This window comes from Trachurus japonicus, chromosome 22 (assembly GCF_045865225.1).
Source record: "Trachurus japonicus isolate A0001 chromosome 22, Traja_1.0".
NCBI classification, from domain to species: domain Eukaryota; kingdom Metazoa; phylum Chordata; class Actinopteri; order Carangiformes; family Carangidae; genus Trachurus; species Trachurus japonicus.
Window position 1 is genome coordinate 7,249,430 of NC_140928.1, and position 25,701 is coordinate 7,275,130.

Genomic DNA, 25,701 nt, shown 5'->3' on the forward strand with positions numbered 1-25,701 from the left:
TTTATCATCATCATCATTATTATTTTAAATAGTAGTAGTATTAGTATGTGTTGCCAGTATTTATTCACAGCTTTTATTTTGAAATCGAGAGTACCTGAATCTGATTGGCTCAGGCCGCCGTGACGTCATGACGCGAACACGGGAAGTGGCCACGCAGCCGAGCGGAATCACAACATTGCTACGTCTCAAGTGTCTTTTCCACCACCACTCATCCTCGTTTGTATCGTTTGATTTAAGTTGTTTTAATTTCGTTTTTTTGTCTATTTTTCCATGGCGGCCACGACAGAGCGTCTTTGACGGGCGGAAGTTGCTGAATAAATAAGTATTGCGGTGATATGAAAACATGTTGCCGCTTAACAGCCACAACCAGCAGCAGCAGCAGCAGCAGCAGCAGGAGCTAATGGCTAGTAAATGGCTGTTCGTCTGTCACTGGGCGAAGTAAGTGAAACTATGTCACTTTATGTGTATTATCATCTCAAAACAGCTTCTTCTTTGTGATGCATGTTAAAGAATCAACCTCCAGTGCTTTTCCTGCTTTAATTAAAAGCTAAAATGCGGAAATGGAGAGCTAAATAACGGCCTGGCTGCTCATTCAGGAGTGCTAAATTATGTCTCTGTCTCTCTCTCTGTGTTTCAGATGACAAGAAAACGAGGAAAAGATATTAGTGAAGCTGCTGGAAACATGTTTCCTGCACGTTTAGCCAACAGCATGTGACACAGAGGATCTTTCTTCCTCTCTCTCCCACATCAACAGCAACAAAAAAGTTGGTTCATAATCGATAATGCCTCGTCTGGAGGAAGTGGCCAACGTTGCCCTCAGGGTGCCAAGCATACTGGTGCTGGACCTGCTCTACAAATGTGACATTGAAGGTCTCACGGAGCACCTCAAGGCCAAAAATGAAGACATGCTCTTCAAATACAAATATGTCATCTGGAACATGTACTACCTTGGTAAGTGAGAGTATGTTTTTTTGTCAGGTGAATTAAAGGGATAGTTCAACATTTTGGCAAATTGGCCCATTGCCATAATCCCTATAGTCATAGCAGTAGGTTTGTTACCTTCAATTGTCGGTGCAAGTTATTTTTAGAACGGCGAGCAGAGCTGCTCAGAGCTACACTACGGAGGCGAATGGGATTTCTTGGTTTCCTTCATCAAACTAATCAAAAACACAATCCAACAACTACAAAATGCTCTGGTGGACAAGTTGTGACCTGCACATTCACCACGCTATGAGATAATAACAGAACGTTACCAGACAGAGTTGTTTTAGAGGTAAATTCATGCAAAACCGCTGATGCGCGTTGCCTTCAGGGACAGTTTTTCAGTAAGTAGTCTCTGTATTTACCTCGAAAACAACTCTGTCTGGTAACGTTGTGTTATTATCTCATAGCGTGGTGAATGTGCAGGTCACAACTTGTCCACCAGAGCGTTTTGGGAGTTGTTGGATTGTGTATTTGATGAGTTTTAAAACCAAGAAATCCCATGAGCCTCTGTAGCGTAGCTCTGAGCAGCTCGCGGCTCTGCTCCGTCGTTCTAAAAATAGCTTGCACCGGCAATTAAAGGTAACAAACCTACTGCTAAGACTATAGGGATTATGGCAATGGGCCAATTTGCCAAAATGTTGAACTATCCCTTTAAACTAAAAGTCTATATCTGGGTATAAGGAAGTAAACAGGAAGTAGAGAGGAAATCAAAATAAAAGCTTCTATGAATAGAGTGTTATACATGTCTGCTGCTTCATGTGCAATAGTAACGTATATGGTCACATTTATGTTCCTCATGGTCAATACTTTCACTCTGAAATAAGATACTGGACACAGCGTTCATGTCTTATGTATACATCATTAAATCAATGACGCTGAGAGCACAGAAGAAAAACACACGGAGCAATATATATAAAGAAGAAAATAAACAGTTTGAACGCTAACTTTGTAAAATGTTCCAGGTTGGTGCAGCACAAAAGAAAAGTCAACACTGCACAATCATTAATTATAGATGATCAAAACTGCAACATACAGCAGATCTAGTGGTGACAAGAGGTGAATGGGAATCTAACCTTGTGTGCATCTCTTTATTCTGTGTGTGTGTGTGTGTGTGTTTTTCTTTCCCTCCAGGTCATGTGATAAACGTGGTGGTGCTGGTTCTGCCATTGAGACACATTGTGACACTGTACCTCCATATCCTCGCTGCCCTGCTGCTCTACATGGGGCATCAGATTTCCAAGTGAGATGTCGCTCTACTACTACTACTACTACTACTACTACTACAACTACTATACTTCCTGGTTTTATTGCACCAGGATCATGTTTCTTTCCAGATAAAGCCTTGATGTAATCACAGTGTTTTACATTCACTGTGTGTCTCTTATTATCTCCTGATGAGGACACTGTTGTTCACCGCTCATTCTCTTGAATGTGTGAGATTGCCTCAGGCTTTATACTATAAAGGAAGACAAAACATGAGTTATTTGTGCATAAATAAAACAAATCAATGAACTCCTCAGATAAGATAAGATAACATCTTTATTGTCATTGTGCATTTACAACGAAAAACCTCCAGATGCCTGAAACTAGGTCGATAGAAAAGGCAGAATCAGAGTCATTTATTTGCCATTTGCAGTAAAATCCTTATGGAAAGCAATTGCGAGAGATTCACGCAGATTGTGAAACAAACATAGATAAATAATAAGACAGCTGGGTACATAAAACATAAAAATAAGCTAAGAAGGATGTTGCCCCCAGATAAAGGCCCTCAGTCATCTAAAAAGAAATAAAATGTACAAAACATTTGCTCTAAAAACGTGAACGAGAATACAAAACTTTTTTAAAGTACACAATAAAGAGTATCCATGTAGAGCACCATTTAAAAATAAAGGTTTAAATAACAGTAGTAGTAGTAAGAAGAAGAAATAGCACAAAGAAAAGCAAAGCAAAAATAATATTATTACAGAAATAATTTAAATTGCTTGGGCCACTGTACAATACAAGCACATACACATAACAGTAAAGGATAAAGTAAAAATAAAATGCAGATGGAATCACAAGTAGTATCAGTAATATTGCACTTATACAATAAATGATCACTCATCTATGCAAAATAGATGAATTAGTCCCATAATTTGTCTCCTCAAGCGTAGATATTTTCCTCTCAAATGTTTGTGCATCTACTCATTAGTTCAGCTTTTAATAGATTTATCATTTTCATTAAATGTGTGCAATTTGTATTCCTGCATTTGTCTGTGTGGATAAGACAAGATCTCACCTCAGCCAATTGTGCATCACTGTTTGTAATTATGATGACATGTATCTAAAATAAACAACAAGCAATGTCAATATATTTAAAAGAACATATTTTTCTGCTTGTTTCACAGGGATTATGTTCGTGAAGAGGTGAATTATGGTTACGAAGGAGCTGTGTACCTTGACTCTCTGGCCTTCAACAGATTCGTCTCTGCAATGACTAGTGAGTCACGATATTTACTTACCGTATATTTAAATAAATTCATATCATTTGGGTGGAGCAGTTACCAGGCCCAGATTTACAGTGGATGTGATGTTGTTTATCTTGTGCTCAGGTCAGATTATTCTCAGCACGCTGTGTGCCTTCCTGATGAAGACCAGAAAGGTGTGGCTGTTCTCCGCTCACATGCTCCCCCTGCTGGCCAGACTCTGCGCTGCCTCTCACGCCTCGCTGCTCACCGTCAACACCTTCTCCATGGGGCTCACCGCGGTGGGCATCGTCATCTTCCTCCTCTCACATCTGTTTGTGCCATATCGCCTCGCCAGGGCTGCCTACTCGGAGCTGCTGCAGGTGGAGGTACTTTTATTTTGAAATCCTTATTTTCACACAATGCGGTATGTTTGTCTGAGGAGATTCTTGATCCTGAATATCTAACAAAAAGAAAGTTTAATATAGCTTTAATTCAAGCTGTTTTTTCTCTTTTGTCAGAGAGTTAAAGGTAAAGGTAAAGGTACTTTATTTGTCACATATACAGCTAGTACAGTGAAATTCTTTATCTGCATTTAACTTTTACTTTTACTAACAATGCCTCAGTTGAAAGATACAAAAACACTTTTTAATTGTGGCTGTTCACTTTACACATTATTTATTCATTTTCTAGTTCCATTTACTCATTTATAACTCTGCATTTTGCCTCTTACAACACATCTGCAGTTATATTCAGTAAAAAAATGAACAAAAACTCAGTTTAAGTGCAGGTATCTTTAATTTTGATGCGTTACAAATCAGCAAGTCAAAGTTAGACCTTGTGCAAGTTTATTTTCCTTAGTTGTTTTTTCTTTATTTGGATCCCAATTAGCCTCCACAAACTACTCTTTCTTGGGTTCAAACATTTAAACAGTACATTATAGTTCAATACTGTAATATAAACTTCAGTCAATAATAATGGTAACAAGACAATTACCACCAAAACAAGTAAAAACACAATAGAAATACTATCAGCAGTCATAAGTACTAGTAAAACAGTTGGAAAAGCAGTGAAAATAGAAAAATGAGGTAAAAACTAAAATGAAAATTTAAGTATTAATCCTGTATCAATCACCCATATCTCTGTCTCCTGTCTTTCTCCACTCCTCCTCCTCCTCCTCCTCCTCCTCCTCCTCACGTCCCTGGTTTCCCGTCCGGCAGGTGATCGAACTGTATCGGCTCCTGGCCGTGGGAATCTCCCTGTGGAACCAGTTTGCCGTCCCAGTGCTCTTCAGTGTCTTCTGGTTTGTTCTCTTCGTCGTCCAGCTCTGCTCCGACATCATGTCTGGCAACGCGGCCTCGGCAGCCCATCAGGGAATCATGTTCTTCCTGCTCACAAGGTGAGACGGTGAAAAGGCAGATTATTTTCCCTCGTGCATGTTCGTACCATCTATGATCCACACTGGGTTTCTATTAGAGCACGTTGTTATACAGTTACATATTTACAGCATACACATCTATGTGCACAATGTACATCCATACAGACATAGTGCCCTCTTTTTGTTGAATATGTAACAGTAGTAGATGAAAGAACAGATATAAATGTATGATATCATGTTGGTCCAGAGTCTGTGATCATTGGTTTATTACTATAACCATTCAGCGGTGATCAGCGGTTTATTACTATAACCAATTTTTTATTATTTCACTTAATTTTTTAGTAGAACATCATCTAACTGCCATTTGTATATTTTTTCAATTAGAAAAATGTAACGAAATGGTTGATTACGGGCCATAGCGTAGTTTTCCACACAGCAATCATTTAACTCACGTGACAGAATAACAACAGTCTCAGTACAGATCGCCGAAAATAACATAAATAGGCTACATGTAGTTTTGAAAATTTTTTTTTCACATGTTTTCATTTATAAAATGACCAAAAATGAACACTATAAGCGGATTTCTTGATCACTATAAGCAAATTATTTAAACAGCATTTGTATAGAAAGGATTCTGTCCCAAGCCTTTTGATCCATATAAGCGGTTGATTACTATATCCGTGATCACTATAAGCGGTTTCCACTATATTCACTACATTGTTGGAGTAAAAAGGAAAAATTAAATTCCGTAAGAGGTGCGAGATAACTTCTTTGCAATGTTAAGACGAGACGAAGAATCGTTTCGTTTTTTAACATCATCTGACATTCCCAGAATAATAACGAGTGGTTTAGGCTCTGACTGAAATATGAAGTATTTCAGATATTAAACTAACAAACCGATGTATTTGCAGTGTGTCTGAGTGTTGTGCCACGCCGTACTCTCTCCTGGGTCTGACCTTCGTGGTGTCCTATCTGGCTCTCGGGCTGCTCAACCTATGCAAGTTTTACCTGGGAGGTTACGCAGCTGTTCAGAATGAGAACGTCATGCACAGGTGAGATGTTCTCAGTTTACTCCTTCCCTTCAGTCCACTTTACACACTTAGAGCTGCTTTTTTTTTTAAATAACAGATTTCTTGGCCACTGGGGGGCAGTAGAAACACACAGCTTCTTTGAGTTCATGTGTCAAACCTTGAAGTAAATGCTAGTTTAAAGTCATGTAAGAGCAACGTTATTGTTCATTTTGAGTCCAGTAATCACATTGTTTAGCTCAGCTTTTATTCTTTTAGTGAACTCCTGAAGGAAATGTCCCCACTGTGTTCACCAGCTTGTCTCTAAATATATCTGTCTGCTGTCTGTGGTGGGCTTTTGATCAGAATCTGAATCAGAATTGCTTTATTCACCTAATATACACCATACACAGGGTTTTTTTTAAGGCACTAGGCAACAGAAACAAGCAAAATATACAATAAAAACAATATAAAAGATGCACTTTTCAGAGCGTTTATCTGACAACAGGTCCCTGCAGCCAAGAATGACACAAAGACAGTGATGAGAATGAACTAAAATGATAAACCAGTGGACAAACAATGAGGTGAAACTAACTGTAAACCTGCAGATTCAATAATTTTTTCTTGTAGTTTTAATCTGTTTTATTGTTAGTCTGTCTTTTTTCTGGTTCCTTCAATGTTTACTTTTGTTGACCTTTGATTATAGAGCCAAGTGTGTGAGTGTTTATGTGATTACAGCCCCATTAAGATGGTTTTAGTTTCCACTCACTAGAGGGCATTCAAGTGACGAACCGGCAGCTAATGGTAGGTGTTTTCCAAAGACAAATAACTCATGACTGTGCAGCTGGAAAACCCCTACGCTTTAATGAATTTTGTAAACACTCCTAAAATAATTACAAGAGTAATATTAGAAGGTGTCAACAAACAATTTCGACAAAGCAGGTTTGGCAGGTGCCGTTGTCGTTGGAAGGTGTTTCCTACTGTGACGACGGGTGTTAAAGTGTTTGTGGACAGATTTTGTGACTCTCATGAAACTTGAGACAGGTGTGTAATTCAGGTAAAAATGAAACTGAGGTCAAAAATAGCTGCGGTCCAGAGCCCGTAACAGCTGGGAAGTCATGTGATTAAAAACCACTGAGTATATGGGTCAGATTGTCAGCATGTTCGTGGCTGGTGAGCTGCCAGGATGGCCTCTAGCTTTTTCTTATTGCTTATTATTTCATTTATTAATCCACCATTAATCCTTTTAATGTAAATTTCTTTCATCAAATCTAGATATTTAGTTTCACTTTACAGAAGACAAGTCAAATGAAAACAGAAAAATCAGTAATAATCATTTATTTAATTCTGATAAACATTTTGAATTGAATTATCTGTAAGAGATTAAAATCTGGAGAAAAGCAACAAATAAAAACATAATATCAAGAAATTAGATAAAATACAGCAGTTTTTGGTAAGCCTTTAATTTACAGGCTGCTAATTACATGGTATTGTCAAGAAAAAGCCAAGAAATAACAGTCAATTTCATAATAATGTCATGTTTTTCATGAAGTCAAAAGATTACACGTGGTTTTCATGCTTTGAATTTTTTGAGAAAGTCCCGCGAGCTGCTCAGCGCTACGCTACGGAGGCTAATGGGATTTCTTGGTTTCCCTCATCAAACTCATCAAATACACAATCCAACAACTCCAAAACGCTCCGGTGGATAAGTTGTGACCTGCACATTCACCACGCTATGAGATAGCTTGCGGCTCTGCTCCGCCATTCTAAAAATAGCTTGCACCGACAGGTAACGGTAAAGGTAACAAACCTACTGCGAAGACTAAAGGGATTATGGCAATGGGCCAATTTGCCAAAATGTTGAACTATCCCTTTAAACTAGATGTAGTGGTGTATTGTTTCGTGTGTCAGGACTTAACCTCAGTTTTTTTCCTCCTCTTGTGTTCAGAGGCGTGACTGAGGGCGTCACTCTGCTCCTGCTCGCGCTGCAGACCGGTCTGTTGGACATGCAGGCTCTGCAGCGCACCTTCCTCCTCAGCATCATCCTCTTCATCGTGGTGACCTCCACCCTGCAGTCCATGATCGAAATCACAGACCCAATCATTCTGGCTCTGGGTGCGTCACGCAACAGGTAACGCCATCAAGAGGGAACTTTAAATTTCATTTTATGAGGTGGAAGTAAAGTGAGCCGAGGCGTCAAAGTGACGTATTGAGGTCCATAATCTTTTCAAAAGCCGTCGTCTGACTCATCTCTGTTTCTTCTGTTTGTTCCTAGAAGTCTGTGGAAACACTTCCGTGGCCTCAGCATGTGTCTGCTCCTGCTGATTTTCCCCGTGTACATGGCTTATAAAATCTCCCAGTTCTTCCACATGGACTTCTGGCTCCTCATACTCGTGTCCAGCTGCATGCTGACGTCCCTTCAGGTACGAGGTCTTTTAACGCCATGTCAAAATATTGAAATACAGCAAAAAACAAGTTATGAATGAACACGATATTGTGTAAATATGGAATAAATTAAAAATGTTGAATTACTGAGTTGCTAGAAATCTAAACTGTTTATTTACATAGGTTGTTTTTTGTTTAGTTTTTTACATCAAATTTGACAATTAAACTATTTGATTCAGAGGAGATGAATCATAATACTTTACGAACATGTGTGCTAATTTATCTACTATCTAAATATCTGTATCATACTTTTCTTGAGGTCAAATCACAACATTAACATCCAATAATAAAATGACACCTAAACCGTATATTTACCAAATAAGAATAGTTGAAGTTTGCATGTGAAATAAAATAACAATTTATCAAAAACTTTCATATTGGGAAGAGGAAAAGAAAATCAAAGCTTCTTAAAAAACATTTGTTGTAGATGTTTGAGATATAAATGATATTTATAGTTTTAAGGAATAAAGATGTTTATCTGATAATAAATATATGGAGGGAGATATAACACATGTAAATCTGAGGCAGCTGACACCGAGGTGAAGTGGACGGTGTTTCTTTGTGTTCAACAAGTTCAGGAAGATAAAACCATTAGTAATAGATAAGAAACGCAGATAGAGCAGTTACAGTAAAGAGGCGTTCCAGTGGGACCTGGAGTTTCTCTTTTTCTTTTTTCTCTTACGGTCTGTTACTCACAAGATCATAACCTCATTAAAAGAGAACAAAGAATAATCACACTTTGTTTTTTTCTGTACGCTGAAAGATTAATTATAGCTTTTTGGAAAAAGACCAAAAGACCATCTATCAAACAATGGACCAGTAAGATACTGTTCATTTCCCAAAGGGAAACAGGATGTCTGAAAAAATGTTTGAGGACCATTTGATGTTTTGTAAAGAGTGTGGACTTGATGGATGATGAAGAAGATGAGTAGTAGCTCTTAAACATACAGTAATAATGCAGGGTATATAAACAGGAATCTTGAAGTTAATTTCAATACCTTTTTAAGACTTTTTCAAGACCTTCTCAACATTTTTTAATACCTCACCGCCGCTTCAAGCTGTAACCATTTACATCAGTGACACTTTTAACTGAACAGTTTTAGTTTTTGTGATAAAGACTATAGACCACTATGATACAACAGAATTTAAAAAAGGCTGGGATAATAAATCAAAGGCAAAGTTTATCAAAAAAAACAAAACATTGCTCAACTCTCAAAAAAACAAAAACAACAATCTTCTTTTCTTTTTCATGAACCGGTTCATCTTTGTTTTTTAATAAACCAAATAAATTCACACACTTCCGCAATGTTTTTTACAACTCAAACTCTTGGACAGCTAATTCAGAAAAAAATACCTTCAATATTTAAGACTTTATAAAGACTTTTTAATACTTTTTAAGGGTCTTAATTTTCCCAAAATTGATTTATCACCTTTTAATACTTTTCAAGACCCCGCGGATACCCTGTAATGGAATATTTCCTTTCTCCCATGGCTCTACTAGAGATTATTGACATATGGGAATGTCTGGGAAGCAACTGTGTTTATTTACGCTGTACAAATATAATGTAATGTTTGTCCTAACTTCCAGGTAACAGGCACGATGCTCATCTACTCACTCTTCATGGTGGAGCTGTTTCGCAGCGACCCGATCGAGAGCCTGGACGAGGTGATCTACTGGGTGAACGCCGTCAGCCGGGTGCTGGAGTTCGTGGTGGCGCTCTGCGTGGTGGCGTACGGCACCTGGGAGTCTCTGTTCGGGGAGTGGAGCTGGATGGGCGCCTCCGTCATCATCATCCACTCGTACTTCAACGTCTGGCTCAGGGGTCAGTCCGGCTGGAGGAGCTTCCTGCTCCGACAGGAAGCGGCCAAGAAGATCAACTCCCTCCCCAAAGCTACGGCGCAGCAGCTGCAGCAGCACAACGACGTCTGCTCCATCTGCTTCCAGGTCAGTGGCACCAAACGTGGTTAAACCACATTACATAGCTCGATAGGGTTCATTATGACCAGAACAGCTTGTCTGATATATAAGAAAGCGTAAAGAAATGACGTAATTAAGACAAGGCAAGGCATCTTTATTAATATAGTGCATAAAAAACAGCATAAAAACATACAACTTTTTAAAATAAATTAAAATAAAACACAAAATAGTAAAAATTGGAAACATTAAACATACAATTAAAAGCAAGAAAAACGAGTAAAGAAAGTACAGGAAAAAACAACAACAAATAGAGCATGAAATATTGGGTAACACTTTATAATAAGTACACACTATTAAGCATTAGTAAAGCATTAATAAATACTGAATTCTTAATTTCTAAAGCATGAATACTCATTAGTATGTAGTTTATAAATACAGTTAGTGATTAACCCTATGAGTAAAACATTTTTAACTGTGTTCATAAACTACATACTAATGAGTATGCATGTGTTATAAACTATGAATTGAGTATTTAATGCGTAACTAATGCTAAATAGTGTGTACTTATTATAATGTATTACCAAATATAGATTTGTATTAAAACAATTAAGAGGACTTACAGTGCAAAGAGTTCTTTAAAAGAGCTCAGCCATAAGCACATGAAAAGATAAATGTTTTTAACCTGATTTAAAAGTGCTTACAGTTGCAGTTATAACAGATGTGAAAGAAGAGATAAAGAAGCCATAGGCATAGCACATCAGAATCAAAATAATTTTATTTATTTATTTATTAACTTTTTTACCATAGTCAATACACCATAGATCTACTGCAGAACAAACAGTCAAACCAAAAAACACAATAAAAACAGCGCGTAGTGTATAAAACATATTTCACATACAGTACATACAGTACATAGTTACCACCCGTCAACCCATCCAGTATCTATACCTCATATCCTTACCTCAGGATGTTAAAACAATGATTTTAATGATGTAGCACTATGTTACGGTAAAACAAGGCTAGAAAACATAGATCAAATCCAGAATGCAAAAGAAAAAATTTAAATATCACTTATAAGATGGCCATAGTTTAAAATTTGTTAAAGTTTTTTATATATATATTATACTATACCATTTAAGATGACGGCTTCACAGCTTTAAATATGAATCACTATGAAAACACCAACAATCAGACTTATTATATCATTACAACGTCAGAAGTGTTTTAAAACTAAGAATACAGTGATTCATGATATTGTCCTCCATGTGACAGATACATGTCATATAGTATAGTGCTGTATAGTGAGTTGTGGTTCATACTGAATGAGTTACCTAACATTGTGTTGACCTTTTTTTATTAAAGCAAGTTCCTCCAGTTCTTCCAGTTTAGTCCCACCTCTGCTTTTACTCAGTCTTTGGCTTTCTGCCATGGTTTTCTGTCCACGCCAGCTAAAATGGTCTTTTCCTTTTCCTTGATGACGATGAGTCGTTTGTTGTCAGGGAAGCAGCGACAGAAAATGTGGATAATATGAAAAACTCGTTTTCAGTTGGCAAATGAGAGCTCAGTGATCCCTGACCGCGGGACGGGGGCGTTCACGTCACAGCAGCACAGACAGAGACGAGAGAAACGAGGAACTGACTGTTTGACGTAGATCTAAAAAATGAAAAACATTAATTAGGAGAAGTGACATTTAAAAAGGTCATTTGCATTACATACGTCATAATACATAAGAATACATTATGTGACCTGTGCAAAAATAAAATGGTGAATGAATTTATGGCAGCCGCGATTTGTAAACAATGTGTACAATGTAATATATAAGTGTATCGGTATGGATATGAACAAGCACAATATACTGTATGTGCAAGATGCAATGTAAACACAATACAGTAATAATAAAGGATGATACAACATAATATAACCACATGATGTAATAACATCGTAATAATCACGTAACTCTTTTAAAATCATGTAAAAAAAAACTATATTATTTCTCTTTATAATGTTAACACATTTACATTGTACTACTTAAAGCAGAAGTAAGTGATATATTTGTGTTAATATAAGTCTTAAATAGTTGTATCTTCCGACAGCAATCACTTACATAGAGTGTTTGGTCTGAAACACGGGTCTGTCAGTCACTCTGCTCTGCTCTGAGCCGAAGAGAAAACATTTATCGTATCCTACAGTTTTTATCCAATGAGGAGAGAGAACGGCATGCAGGGCTGTGTGTGCAGCCAAGGGACGCCGTGAATGTGGCGACGTAGGGACGAGGACTGTTATGGTGCGTTCAAGGAAACTCTTATTTTTCCAACCGTGAAGTCATACCAGTTCGATCTGGTACGAGTTCACCGGTCGGAAGTTACGAGTGGCCGGTAAAACAGGTCGGAGAAACACGAGTGGGTTGCCTGGAACGCTACAAAGTCGTAAGTTGTGACTTGAAGCTGTAATTTACGATTTCAAAAGCCTGCCTGGAACGCAGCATTAGCGAAAACGACCGGACCACTTACTTCTGCTTTAATATACATTTCTATAATCATGTTAATGTATTTAGGATGAATGGTCTTATGTAACTCTTTGTATAAATGCTATAATGATGTAATTGTTGTAATAATTGTTTGATTTAATGTGGACCCCAGGAAGCATAGTCTTCATCTCTATGAAGACTAATGGGGATCCAAAGGATACAATAAACAGTAAACATAACAATGATAATATTGTTATATTATGAAATGTATATATTGAGATGTTAAAAGAACTAGTATTATACAGGGTATCTGCTGCCATACAATATATTAAATTGCCTTAAATTTCATTAACTGCACATGTGATCATCATTATGTACATAGGCAGCAGCTTCATTCCCTAAATGCCTCTGTATGGGAGTGTGGACTAGATGATTAATTGCAAGCCAAACTGTCTTTCATACCTTTTTTAAAACAGGTAAAACAGGGTCAAAATGACTTTTAAAGGGATAGTTCACCCAAAATTCAAATTTCACTCATTATCTACTCACCCTCATGCCGACTAAGGGCTGGGAGAAGTTTCAGAGTCCTCCGTGCCTTCTCTGAGTTACAGGGGGGCTCAGCGGGGCTCACTTTTCTTTGTCCAGCCCTTAGTCGACATGAGGGTGAGTAGATAATGAGTGAAATTTGAATTTTGGGTGAACTATCCCTTTAACTTGGTGAACGTCTGAATAAATACAGATACATTACAACTTCTTCTGAAGGTGCAAGTGACTTCAAATGACGTCTCCCCTCTCTCCACAGGAAATGAGCTCAGCCGTCATCACGTACTGTCGACACTTCTTCCACGGCAACTGCCTCCGCAAGTGGTTGTACGTGCAGGACACCTGCCCCATGTGCCACCAGACGGTCCGACCCACCGGCCACAGCGACGACGTCTCGGGCGACGCCGCCGCCGCGGCAGAGAGAGACGACGACGCAGGGCCGGATCCGACTGAACAAGAGGGGAACCGAAACCAGGACGGCAGCAGCAGCAGCTCATCCCAAGAGACGCAGCGGAGCGACGATGTGGCTGCTGATGCCACCGAGGAGGAAGAGGAGGAGGAGGAGGAGGATGAGGAAGAGAGGGAAGGAGGAGGAAGAGGAGACAAGACTCCTGAACGTCACGGAGAGACGGCGGCTGCGTCGGCTGCTGCTGCTCAGGGTCTTCGCTTCAGCTCCAGTGGAGACTTTGTTGGGTTTGTCCACCCGGTGCCGTCCAGCTGCCTTTCTACGTCACCACCTCCTAATCTCTACGACGCAGGCGAGGAGAGCGGCAGCGACGACGACTCACCACCGCCATCGACTTCTTCTAACGATGTGAACGAGAATCCAGTGAAGGACCAATGTGACTCTAAAGGAGCGGCGGGACTCGACGACGGAGCTGCTTTCCGTCTCAGAGCGCCACAGAACAACAACAAAGGTGCAAAACACGACAGACAGTGTGACCGGACTCTAGAGACGACGGCCTCACCAGATGTCCAAACATTTGTCAAATCATGTAATGAAAATTCAAAACTCTTAAACTGCGTTGTTGACGATCATTCGAGTCATAAAGGGAATAATTCATATTCAGACTCGGACTCGGACCTGGACCCTCAGACCCACCGGCCGTCCGCCTCTGTGGACGCCGCCTTCTCTTGTATAAGCACAGACAACAGTGACTGACTGCCCTGCATCAGTGCCTTGAAGGGTGTAGAAGTGTGGAAAAAAAAGGGTGACCCTCCATAATGGAGAATTTAAAGGGATAGTTCAACATTTTTGGCAAATTGCCATAATTGCCATAATCTCTATAGTCATAGCAGTAGGTTCGTTACCTTTAATTGTCGGTGCAAGCTATTTTTAGAACGGCGGAGCAGAGCTACGCTACGGAGGCTCATGGGATTTCTTGGTTTCCCTCATCAAACTCATCAAATACACAATCCAACAACTCCACAACGCTCTGGTGGACAAGTTGTGACCTGCACATTCACCACGCTATGAGATAATAACACAACGTTACCAGACAGAGTTGTTTTAGAGGTAAATTCATGCAAAACCAATGATGTGCGTTCCCGTCTGGGACAGTTTTTCAGCAAGCAGTCTCTGCATTTACCTCTAAAACGACTCTGTCTGGTAACGTTCTGTTATCATCTCATAGCGTGGTGAATGTGCAGGTCACAACTTGTCCACCAGAGCGTTGTTTTTGGATTGTGTATTTGATGAGTTTGATGAGGGAAACCAAGAAATCCCATTAGCCTCCGTAGTGTAGCTCTGAGCAGCTTGTGGCTCTGCTCTGCCGTTCTAAAAATAGCTTGCACCGACAATTAAAGTTAGCAAACCTACTGCTAAAACTATAGGGATTATGGCAATGGGCCAATTTGCTAAAATTATCCCTTTAACACATTTGCCTTCTCTCTGTGAAACAATAGAAAAAAAATTAAAATTTTAAAAAGTATCTTGTACCAGACAGTCTAATGAATGTGGTTCAGTTCAGCAAATAATGTGCAACTGGATTGTATATGGACAGTAAAATGTCTTGGGTTAAAACGATATTCCCTTTATTGTACAACTGTAAAAATGAATTGTAAAAAAAAAAATAAAAAGAGAGAGAGATTATAATTAATTAATAGAAATCACGTGTAACTACAAAGCAATTATCTTGGGTCAATATTTACCAAATTCTAGCAGGTTTCAAGAACAAATGTTTACTTAGAGAAATTAAATGGCATTTGATTCATTTTCATTTTCTTCTCTGTATCGTGTGTAGTTTTTATGTCTAGCGTTTTTTTGTGTGGTTCAGCAGCAAAATCGACCTTTTGTACTGCAAAGCCTCTCTGTCTCCCAGTATTAAATTATAGCTGTGAACACGTTCTTTCTTTTTCTTTTTTTACTGTAGTCAATAAAATCAATCATGACTGATGAACAGTGAGGCTGAGATTTAGTGTCAGATTTTATGAAGTGTTGTTCAACTATGACGGTCTAGAAAAAAAGGGAAGTGGGCTAATATTTTGATTTGTAGATAATAGTATAAATTAAATAAAGGTATTCTACCACACTGTATAATTTCATAATTATCAGTATAGTATAGTAGTTGTATGTGATGAAGGTTATCATAATGACTCTTTTGAATCATTTTTTTAAAAACATTTGTAAAGTTGATGAATCAGAGGATTTTCTTGTATCTTAATTTATGTAGCATCGTTCCTGAAAAAGACAACTGTCTGATCTGGTCTGTGTGACATTACATCTGCACTTGAAAATAAGAATTTTGTTCTGAATCTGCTCGCCTGGTTAAATAAAGGTTAAAAAAAAAACATCTAACATGAAATCAAATTAAAAAAAAAAAAAAAGACATCTCAAATGAGTCATGATGAAACTGTAAAGGAAGTTTTTACACATATGAAACAATGTCCCTCTTGCTCTCTGTGCGTCAGTATTTCTGTGCTGGGATGTTAACATGACTCCAGATTTCACTGCGCCACACACCGCCCCGACTCCAGATTTTCTATATAGAAATTTTTATTAAACCTAAATTTACTAATTTAAGAACATTTACATCATCATTTAATCAAATTATCAAATGAAATAAAGATTTTAACCCAGGAAAGGTTACATGAAAACCTGTAAAGTACAGTATGATGGCAACAGCATTTTAAACTGATTTGCAGCACCTGTCCTTATAGCTGGGCCCCCTCCCAAAAAAGCTACATCCAAAACAGCACACAAATAATAAATTACGATAATTATTCATTTATTATTCATGTATAAATTCATCTGTCGACTGAATGATACACATAATGCTGCTGTGCTGTCCAATCCTGGTCTCAACGCTGTGAGATACCAGTCAGCCATGTGGAAACACTGGAATGACTGTCTCTTTTAAATTTTTTATGTGTGTGTTTGTTTGTCTCTCCTTTTGAATGGACCTGGAGTCTAATAATAAAGTCTATTTAACTGCACAAGATTTAAGCAGGAATGAAAAACATTCTCTGGGTTTAGTGATTATTGAACATCTTTGAATGGCCACTTTGGCATATGAGGAATCATCAAATGATCTATCCCAACCTTAATTGAAAGAATATTTTTGAGTATAAATAGATAATGAAATTCTTAGTTTGTTGTCTCTCTAACCTCAGACTTCATCGATCCAAAAGGATCCAGGAGGCAGGCATACATATAATATTTTATAATAAAATATAAGGGTATAGAAGAGCAATATAACACAGAACACAAAAAAATACACTATATAGGCCTACATCCATATGAAACCGTGTACATAGCCTACTGTATGTTATGAATAAAGAACTACATAGAGAAGAAGACAGAAAAAAAAACCTGAAGGCATCTGCTATTAAAACATAGCAAAATATAAATTAGAAATAAAAAAAGAACTGAAACCAGTTTGCGTTTCTACTTTCATACACACGCATAAATACATATCTAAACACGCTGAGGTGGAAGGTTTAATAATTTGACTAAAGACTTATTTATGTAAGTCTGGCATGTGAGGAATCATCAAATGATCTATCCCAACCTTAATTGAAAGAATATTTTTGAGTATAAATAAATACTGAAATTCTTAGCTTGTTGTCTCTCTCTAACCTTAGACTTCATTGATCCAAAATGATCCAGTAGGGCAGACATACATATAATATAATATAAGGGCATAGAAGAGCAATATAACACAGAAAAGTAAGAAAAAAATACAGTATATAGGCACATCCATAAGAAACTATGTACATAGCCTTATGAATATGAAACTAAATAGAGAAGAAGACAGAAAAAACCTGAAGGCATCTGCTATTAAAACATAGCAAAATATAAATGAGAAATAAAAAAAGAACTGGAACCAGTTTCTGTTTCTACTTCCATACACACGCATAAATACATATCTAAATACATACACACTGAGGGGGACGGTTTAATAATCTGACTAAAGAGTTATTTATGTAAGTCTGGCATTTGAGAAATCATCAGATGATATCCCAACCTTAATTGAAATAATATTTTTGAGTATAAATAGATACTAAAATTCTTAGCTTGTTGTCTCTCTCTAACCTTAGACTTCATTGATCCAAAAGGATCCAGCAGGGCAGACAATATAATATAATATAATATAATATAAGAGCAATATAACACAGAAAAGTGAGAAAAAAATACTATATAGGCCTACATCCATATGAAACTATTTACATACCCTACACACCGGTATGTTATGAATAAAAAACTAAATAGGGAAGAAGACAGAAATGGCATCTGCTATTAAAACATAGCAAAATATAAATTAGAAATAAAGGGTTATGAATAGTGTTTCTACTTCCATACACACGCATAAATACATATCTAAATACATACACGCTGAGGTGGAGGGTTTATTAATTTGACTAAAGAGTTATTTATGTAAGTCTGGGGCGTTAACTCTTACATGCTGACATGTCGTGGCCGGTCTGTCAAGCATAGCATGTTGTGTTTTTGTGTGTGTGTGTGTGTGTGTGTGTGTGTGTGCAGGCTGGTAACCAATCTGCCATCACATCCGCCCCACCGTCACTCCTCCTCCTCCTCCTCCTCCACCGCCACCATAAAGCCTCACATACATGTAGACAGCCGCTAGTTGGCTAACGTCACTGACCGACACCGAGACCTGACTGACGGAGGAAGGAACGGGAACGGGAGCTTTGTTGCCCGGGTTACTTCACCTAGGCAATCGCACTTTTTTCTTTTCTTCTTTCTTCCTTAAAACGGAGAAGAGGAGGGGGGATACTTAGTCAAGATTAAAAAAAAACAAAAAAAAAATCTAAAATTAAATAAGACGGAGAAATCGAGGGCGGTGTAACAACATCTGTCGCTCGGAGAAACCAACCAACCAACGGCTAACTGCGGCTAACTCGAGAAAAAGAAAAGGCCGTCGAGTTCTGTGTGTGTGTAACGTAGGGAGAGAGAACGAGAGCGAGAGAGCTAGCGTCGGTGGCTAATTTAACAGCTAACAAGCGAAGCGAATCATCCTGGCATATCATCATCATCATCAAAAGTTGCCTCCCTCCCACCCCACCGCTTGGATCGAAAACGAAAAAAACAACAAAAACCCTCGTCTTGAAGAGCAGAACACCCTAAAGAGAGGATGGCTCTGAAACGGATCCACAAGGTAAGATAACGTCAAATGTTAGCGGTTAGCCGTTAGCTCCGCCGCGCTAGCCTCCCTCCCACAATGTAGCTAAGCTAAGCTAAGCTAAACTGTATCCTGTGAAACATGGCGGTGAAACCTGTTTTCGGGGGGAAGTGTTGTTGAAGTTAGTGTGTGTATAATCTTTGTGCCATAATTTGGTTGAGTTAATGGTGTTTTTTCTTGCTTTTGTATTATTTATTTATTTTTGGGGGGTTTGCTAACGTTGTTGGCACCGGCTTCTTCGACACAAGCTTGTGGTGAAGCTAGCTTTGGGGCGCTAACAGTTAGCAGTTTCGGTTACAGGTTCAGTGTGTGTGTTCAAGCGTCGAGGTGGATTGACGACAAAAAAGAGGCCGCACGCAATTGCCCAACACTACAGCGTTTACATAAACACATACACACGCATACATTTGAATGCGGTTTGGTAACACAACTGAGCAACTCACTGGAGCCTCACATTGAAGTGAGTTCACCAGGCGTTTTAAAACGTATTTTGCTGTGCTCGACGTTACCAGAAGAACCCATGACTCATATCACTTCACTGAAATCCGTGTTAGCAGCCAGAGCTGTGTTCATGATACATTTCCTTGGTATGTTGTAATTTTTTTTCTTTTGTTGGCGTGTATGTGTTGAGCCCATGGACATCTCAGGGTGTATTTTATGTTTTCTGACAGTTACATAGGAGGAAACTACTGCCCCAACACTGGAGTGAACGAGAGTAGAGCAACAGCACCTCCATAAAGTGTTTAACCAATACTGGGGCTTTTATTATTTCTCCACTCTGCTGTTGGTAGACTAGAAGCTTCTTCAAGGGAAATCCATAAAGTTACTTGTGAAACGGTGTATGTCAGAAGGCCAGGGTGGGGCAGAGGCCTCCACTTCACTCTCTAAAATAGCTGTAGACCTAAAAATAACAGAAGCTGTGGGCTGTGTGTGTATATATGCTTAGGTCTCATCTTGCTTACTGTAGACACGATAACAAGGCGGTCCCCCCTCCCACCCCCCACCTGCTCCTGAGCTGGTGCAGAGTTGAAAACATGGAGGGGAGTTGCAAGAGATAACAACAACACAGACAACAGTGAGAGGGGAGTGTGTTGTGAAATAAATAACACAACCATCTCCATTTCCCCCTCGTCCGCTACTACTCCATGTTGGCATTTATGCTCATTCCTGTACATGGATTTTTTTTAAAGAAATCTTGTCGTCGTCTCATTAATGTGATCTAATTGCTTATTGTTGTAAACCTCTTTTCATTACAGGAGCTTAACGACCTGGCTCGTGACCCTCCAGCACAGTGCTCAGCCGGCCCAGTGGGCGATGACAGTAAGTGTCCCGGAGATAGTCAAAAGTTGTATCAGTTTATCTGTTGACCTACTTTTCAATAATGCTGTCTATGAAGTTTAAAGATTACTCGTTAACAATGTCCTTTTGACTGTGCAATAGTCAACAACCCAAAGATATTCAGTTTACTAACATTAATGACGAAATGTATCAATTTCTCCCACTTTAAGCTTTAGTTTGCGCTTGAAAACTGTTCCAGAGTTATCAAAGTAGTTATGGATAAAGTTTGTCCAATTTTTGATTAATGATTACATTGTGTAAGCTGTAAAAGTTTTATAGTGTCAAGCATGAGGGTTTGGCTCAACGTGTCCCTCCTTTTTTTCTTTTTTTAAATTTATATAAAACATGTTTGTTGGTAAATGACTGAACAGCAGACTTAAATTTTAATTTTAAGAAGTTGCTTTATTTTTTTATATGAACTCTGTTGATATATCTCTAGTGATGAGAATCGTCATAATCTTGTTCTTGAATGTCTCTTTCTTGCTGATAAACACAACAGTGAAACTATTTCACAGTCATTGTGGTCATAAATGTGTACTGATAAAAATACACAAAGGGAAGTGGTGTTACTGGGAAGCTACAAAGACGATTTAGACGCCTAGTTCCTGTCAGATCAGATACCTGTGACCTTTTTTTTTTCCCTCTCCTAACATTTACTTTCTGTTCTCTGCAGTGTTTCACTGGCAAGCCACAATCATGGGACCTGTAAGTTGACACCATTTGATATAACCTTTGCTTTCTTTTCTGAATGCATGTTGAAAAAATTGTAACTGGGGTTTATGTTCCCAGCTGCTTTAAATGTGTTGATGAGATAAAGGTTAAAATTTGACTGGAGGCTGTTGACGGCTTGTTTTGGAGCATTTATTTCTTCTTTTCTGAAATATGTAAATATTCTTTTCCTCTTTTTTTTGTCCTCTACAGAGTGACAGTCCATATCAGGGAGGTGTTTTCTTCCTGACAATTCATTTTCCAACAGACTACCCCTTCAAACCACCCAAGGTAAGACGGAAACACAAGTTTTCTATTCTCTTGTTTTGATACATCCTAGTAACTAAAGGTACGTCGTCTTTCACCGTACGTCAAAGCCACCACCAGCACTATCTGTCATCAATCAGCCGTCAGTCTTGTTTGGCAACAGAAACATACCAGCATATACAGTACTAGGAACTTGTATTACTTGTAATGACTTAGCAGCTTTAACTCTGTTTTTGTAACACTGCAGAGTAACAGTACAGAGTATGACTGGTAAATGAAACTTGTTTTCAGCCGTTTGGTGCAGTTAAAACACTTTGTCAGCTTCATAGCCCTCATATAGTTATATCTGTCATTCCAGAAGATAATGGTCATGGGCATACAACGTCACTGGCTGGTGTTAAGGAATTTAAATTGCATAACAACTGATGACCTGGTTTGACTCAGTCTTATCTCACCTTTCCTCACTAATATGTATTCATTTTGTTTTTCCTCTTCAGGTTGCATTTACAACAAGAATTTACCACCCAAATATTAACAGTAACGGCAGTATCTGTCTGGATATTCTCAGATCACAGTGGTCTCCTGCACTTACTATTTCTAAAGGTATGAACAATCCTGAAATGATATCACAAGCTCTTCGCGATAACCTTAACAATTAAGAGTTAATGATAAAATTGGCAAGTTTTGTTGTTGTTGTAAGGATCAACTATGAGTTGGTTTGTTTCATAATATCCCATGAAGATTAAGTTTTTTAAATGCCTAATGTTAAATTCAACCTGTTTCTGTACCCGACTACATTTATGAATAGTCAAAGCATTTAATGTGCAACTATTGTGACCCCAAATTGAGATTTGGCTTAGATTGATCTTCTATCTGCTGGTTTTTAATTCTGAAAATAATTTTCTGTATTTTCTGTTTAATATTATGTACAAGTATGGATTAGCATTTCAGTCAGCCATGACTTTTATTATGAATGAAAAATGATTTCGTGATTTGTTATTGGATTTCGTGATTTGTAATCGGTTTTATCGTGTGTATCGTTTCTTGTAGTTCTTCTCTCCATTTGCTCACTCCTATGTGACCCAAACCCCGACGACCCACTAGTGCCAGAGATCGCACGAATCTACAAAACAGATAGTCAGAAGTAAGTGTTTCTTTCTTTATTCAGTCACATGTGAAATAACCAATTCTGAACCTCCAAGAGGAAGAACAGCCATGCAGTACATGTTTCATGCTGCATTGTTCACATAAAGTTCAGCTTTCTTAGGCCTAGCTAATCACCTGAGTCTAGTATGTAACCTAGTTTCACTCTGTCAGGTACAATAAACTAGCTCAGGAGTGGACAACGAAGTATGCCATGCTTTAGGGTAAGGCCAAGAGGCTGCGCTGCATCTTGGGTAGTGCAACAGGAGTGGTTGTTTTTTTTTGTTTTTTTTGTTGTTGTGATGCTCTGGTCTCACCGGCATAAGCAGAGTCCTGAGTCTCTGTCATGAAGTATCCGACTGCAGTGTGGGACTTAACTGTGATTATACTAATCTCTGGCTGGTTGCTGTAAATAAACAAGTTACCATAATATTTCTGCCAACCCACGGATAAAACGGTCTCCAGACAGCTGTGGGTGACCACTAATACAGGCCAGAGAAATGAAGAGGCGATAGCAGTAATCAGACGTTGCTGCATCAAAATAGTCATAAAGTCAGATTGTAGTAAAACACAACAAGTGGTTTAAAGTCTTTTCACAAGTAATAACGTAAACATGCACAGCTGACAAGAGCAGGTGCATTGTTAACAAATTGTTATAAAAGAAATACTAAATCCTACAAAGTGTAGCATAGAAAAGAAATGTACTTAAACAGTGTGTCACCAAATAACTATTTATAAGGAACAATTTTTTTTAAATTAACTTTTTAAGATCACATCTACTAACTTATTTGTGTCGATTTTAACATCACTCACACAAGTTAAAAAGCACAAGCAGCTGCTGGAAAATCAACAAGCAGAGACCTGAGATTTGTGTAGCGTTAGGTGATCATCAGCTAATGATGGGTTGCCTTTTATTTTTCAGCCGTTATTGTTGCCGAGTGAAGCAGTGTCAGCAGAGACCATTGTGTGGGGGGAAAAAGGTGGTGGTGGTGCATTAGCGGACATGCCTACAGCTGGCTGCCAAAAAGAACTGCATTCATGAGCTATGATGTCTGACGCTGTAGCCTAAAGACAAACAGAGAGGATGATTATGACAGCTGGGTTTCTAGTATGCAAAACTTTGCATATGACGAACCCTGAGGTGACACAGTATTCTTAGATATAATGTCAGGGTCTCAAGAAAAAGGCAATGAATCGTGTACATTCTTTTATTATTAAGCCCACAATGGGGTTACATGTCTCTGCAGGTTAATTTCCATAGTAAACTTAACAGAGTGCACACATAGCCAGAAGGAAACGATTTGTCTTCCTGGTATTTAATTTGGAGAAAAGGTTGGTACGTGGAGGATTCTTATAAAACCAGGAACAGGAAATAAAAAAAGTGGAGGAGGAGGATTGGTTTTAAAAATATTTGCAGACCATTTTGTGGACAATTTAGTATATGAAATATTTGTCTTTCTTATAGTTGAAAAAAAATTGCAAAGGAATGTTTTAAATGTTTAAAACCTCTAGATGTTTTGTTTTTTTTGTATATAAAACAGAATATCTGCAAATACTCAATTAAAAGTAGAGTTAACAATCATATATGAAACTATTTGCGGTTTAGTTTTCTCAAGTCATTTAAATGTCAATATCTGCTCTAACGCTAAACTTTTTTTTATTTTATTTTTATATTGTGTCATCTGGATATGAAAGTTTTTTTTGCCTATTTAAGCATTTGTAATAATGGTGGGAATTATTTAAGTAACCTGATTAGCGCCCAGTATTGTCTCTGCATGTTACTGTAGCCACTAACTCCAGCATGAAGAGGTTTGTTCTTGCCATTTTCAAAAAAAAAAAAGTAGCCCTCCTTGATGTAATGGTGTGTAAACAACACAATGCCTGACTTGTTTCAAATTAGAAACTTGTGTATGTAGTGTCGACTGAGTATGACGTCGAGTATTTTTATGTATATACTGACTCATTTCATTGGGATGCTAACTTGGCTTGCCTGGTTGTTTCTGTTTTTTTTTTTTTTAAAGCAAAGTGCACAGGTGCATGTGCTATAAAAGATCCTGACAGTGACATGTCATGTAGGCCTGAGCTCATGTTTAATCTTACCGTTTTCTTTTCTCTTCTTGCAGATACACCAAAATGGCAAAAGAATGGACACAAAAATACGCAATGTGATGGCGTCGTTTGGAAAAAGCTGGTGGAAAATGTTGTCGCTGGTTCAAACTTAAAATTCCAGGGTTCTGTTTTTCTTTTTCACTTTATTTCTTCCTTAATCAAAAGCATTTTACCCCCCCCTTCCTTCCCTTTCCCCCACCTGCGCGCTCATAAGAAGATAGTGTTTTCTCTCTAGGACACGTGCCAGTTTCTGTGAGGTTTCGACTCCCATTTTGTACGGAGTTTTAAAAAATAAATAAAAATAAAATAAAATATCACCATGGTTCTGAACACTCAGCTTGAGCATGCACCAGTACGAGTTTTTCAACCCAAAATTGGTGATGTTAGTCATTTACTCTGCACACACTTAGTAGAATCAGATGCAACTGGTCTCCTGACGCCGATCGTATCAACCCCACGGTGGTCCAGCTGGGTCGACTGGCCCGATCCTGTGGGGTTGATGTGTTCGTTAACTGTGGGCACGGTCTCCTTGGAGCATTTCCAGAGAGGCCTGTCTTTTGCCATCACTGCAAATTCTCAATTTTTAAAGCTTCAGATTGGCAAGGGAAAAAAAATTCTGTCTGCATTTTATTTGTAAGTGGTAAAAAAAAAAAAAAAAAACCTGCAACAGGGAAATGCCTTCTGAACGATTAGGGGGAAACTCCTTATTAGTGGCTCCTCGACTGGTGTGACGTCAGTATGTTCTTCTGATCATTAGTATAGGAACTTATTACCTGAGGAAAGAAGTGTATCTTATTCCACTATCAAAGTGTGTGTACAGAGAAGCACAGCAGTATATATCAATGTTAAGGAAACAAAATATAAGAACTTCAATGTTGTATTTTATGCATGTTAATAAAGGTAGGCTATTATATCTGATATGTTTCTGCAAATTAAGTGGATTGTAAGGCTGAACAGTTGGAAAAATTTGGTTCCCCTCAAAGGCTTCCTATTTCTTTTTTTTTTCTTTTTTTTTCTTTTTGTTATTTAGAAGCCAGTAGATGAGCAGTTAGTTTTATGCCCACTCAAACACTGTCTTCTTGTAGCCCTAAAATATTGATGCAAAGCTAATGGTTGATAATCAACTTGTGGCTCTGTTTCTTTTTAGTTTTCCATTCAATAAAGTTACTTAAACCATAAAGTTAATGCATCATGTGTCATGTTTTCTTCTGTTTCAGTTTTGTTCATTTAGTCAACATCTAGATATTTGAGCTGATACAAATGTGAATAATGTTTTATCAGTTTTCGTCTGGATTGGGTTCCTCCCTT

The 25,701-nt window shown here is 38.2% G+C and overlaps 2 protein-coding genes across 3 annotated transcripts; both read left to right on the forward strand.

Moving 5' to 3' along the window:
- The first annotated feature begins 207 nt into the window (after positions 1–207).
- Positions 208–14,453, forward strand: LOC146963363 (RING finger protein 145). Its single transcript, XM_085767653.1, has 11 exons — positions 208–438; positions 638–951; positions 2,116–2,224; positions 3,372–3,463; positions 3,576–3,817; positions 4,649–4,827; positions 5,718–5,858; positions 7,762–7,944; positions 8,089–8,236; positions 9,847–10,203; positions 13,446–14,453. Exons 2-11 carry the CDS (start codon positions 783–785, stop codon positions 14,346–14,348), a joined length of 2,523 nt encoding a protein of 840 aa, XP_085623779.1. The 5' UTR covers positions 208–438; positions 638–782; the 3' UTR covers positions 14,349–14,453.
- Positions 14,454–18,250: 3,797 nt separating this feature from the next.
- Positions 18,251–25,573, forward strand: LOC146963364 (ubiquitin-conjugating enzyme E2 D2-like). Of its 2 annotated transcripts, XM_085768337.1 has the most exons (8): positions 18,251–18,804; positions 20,085–20,148; positions 20,840–20,871; positions 21,088–21,165; positions 21,639–21,744; positions 22,192–22,285; positions 22,459–22,508; positions 24,408–25,573. In XM_085768337.1, exons 1-7 carry the CDS (start codon positions 18,781–18,783, stop codon positions 22,505–22,507), a joined length of 447 nt encoding a protein of 148 aa, XP_085624463.1. In that variant the 5' UTR covers positions 18,251–18,780; the 3' UTR covers position 22,508; positions 24,408–25,573. The 2 variants fall into 2 exon arrangements, with proteins under 2 accessions (XP_085624463.1, XP_085624464.1); XM_085768338.1 differs by lacking the exon at positions 22,459–22,508.
- The last annotated feature ends 128 nt before the right edge of the window (positions 25,574–25,701 follow it).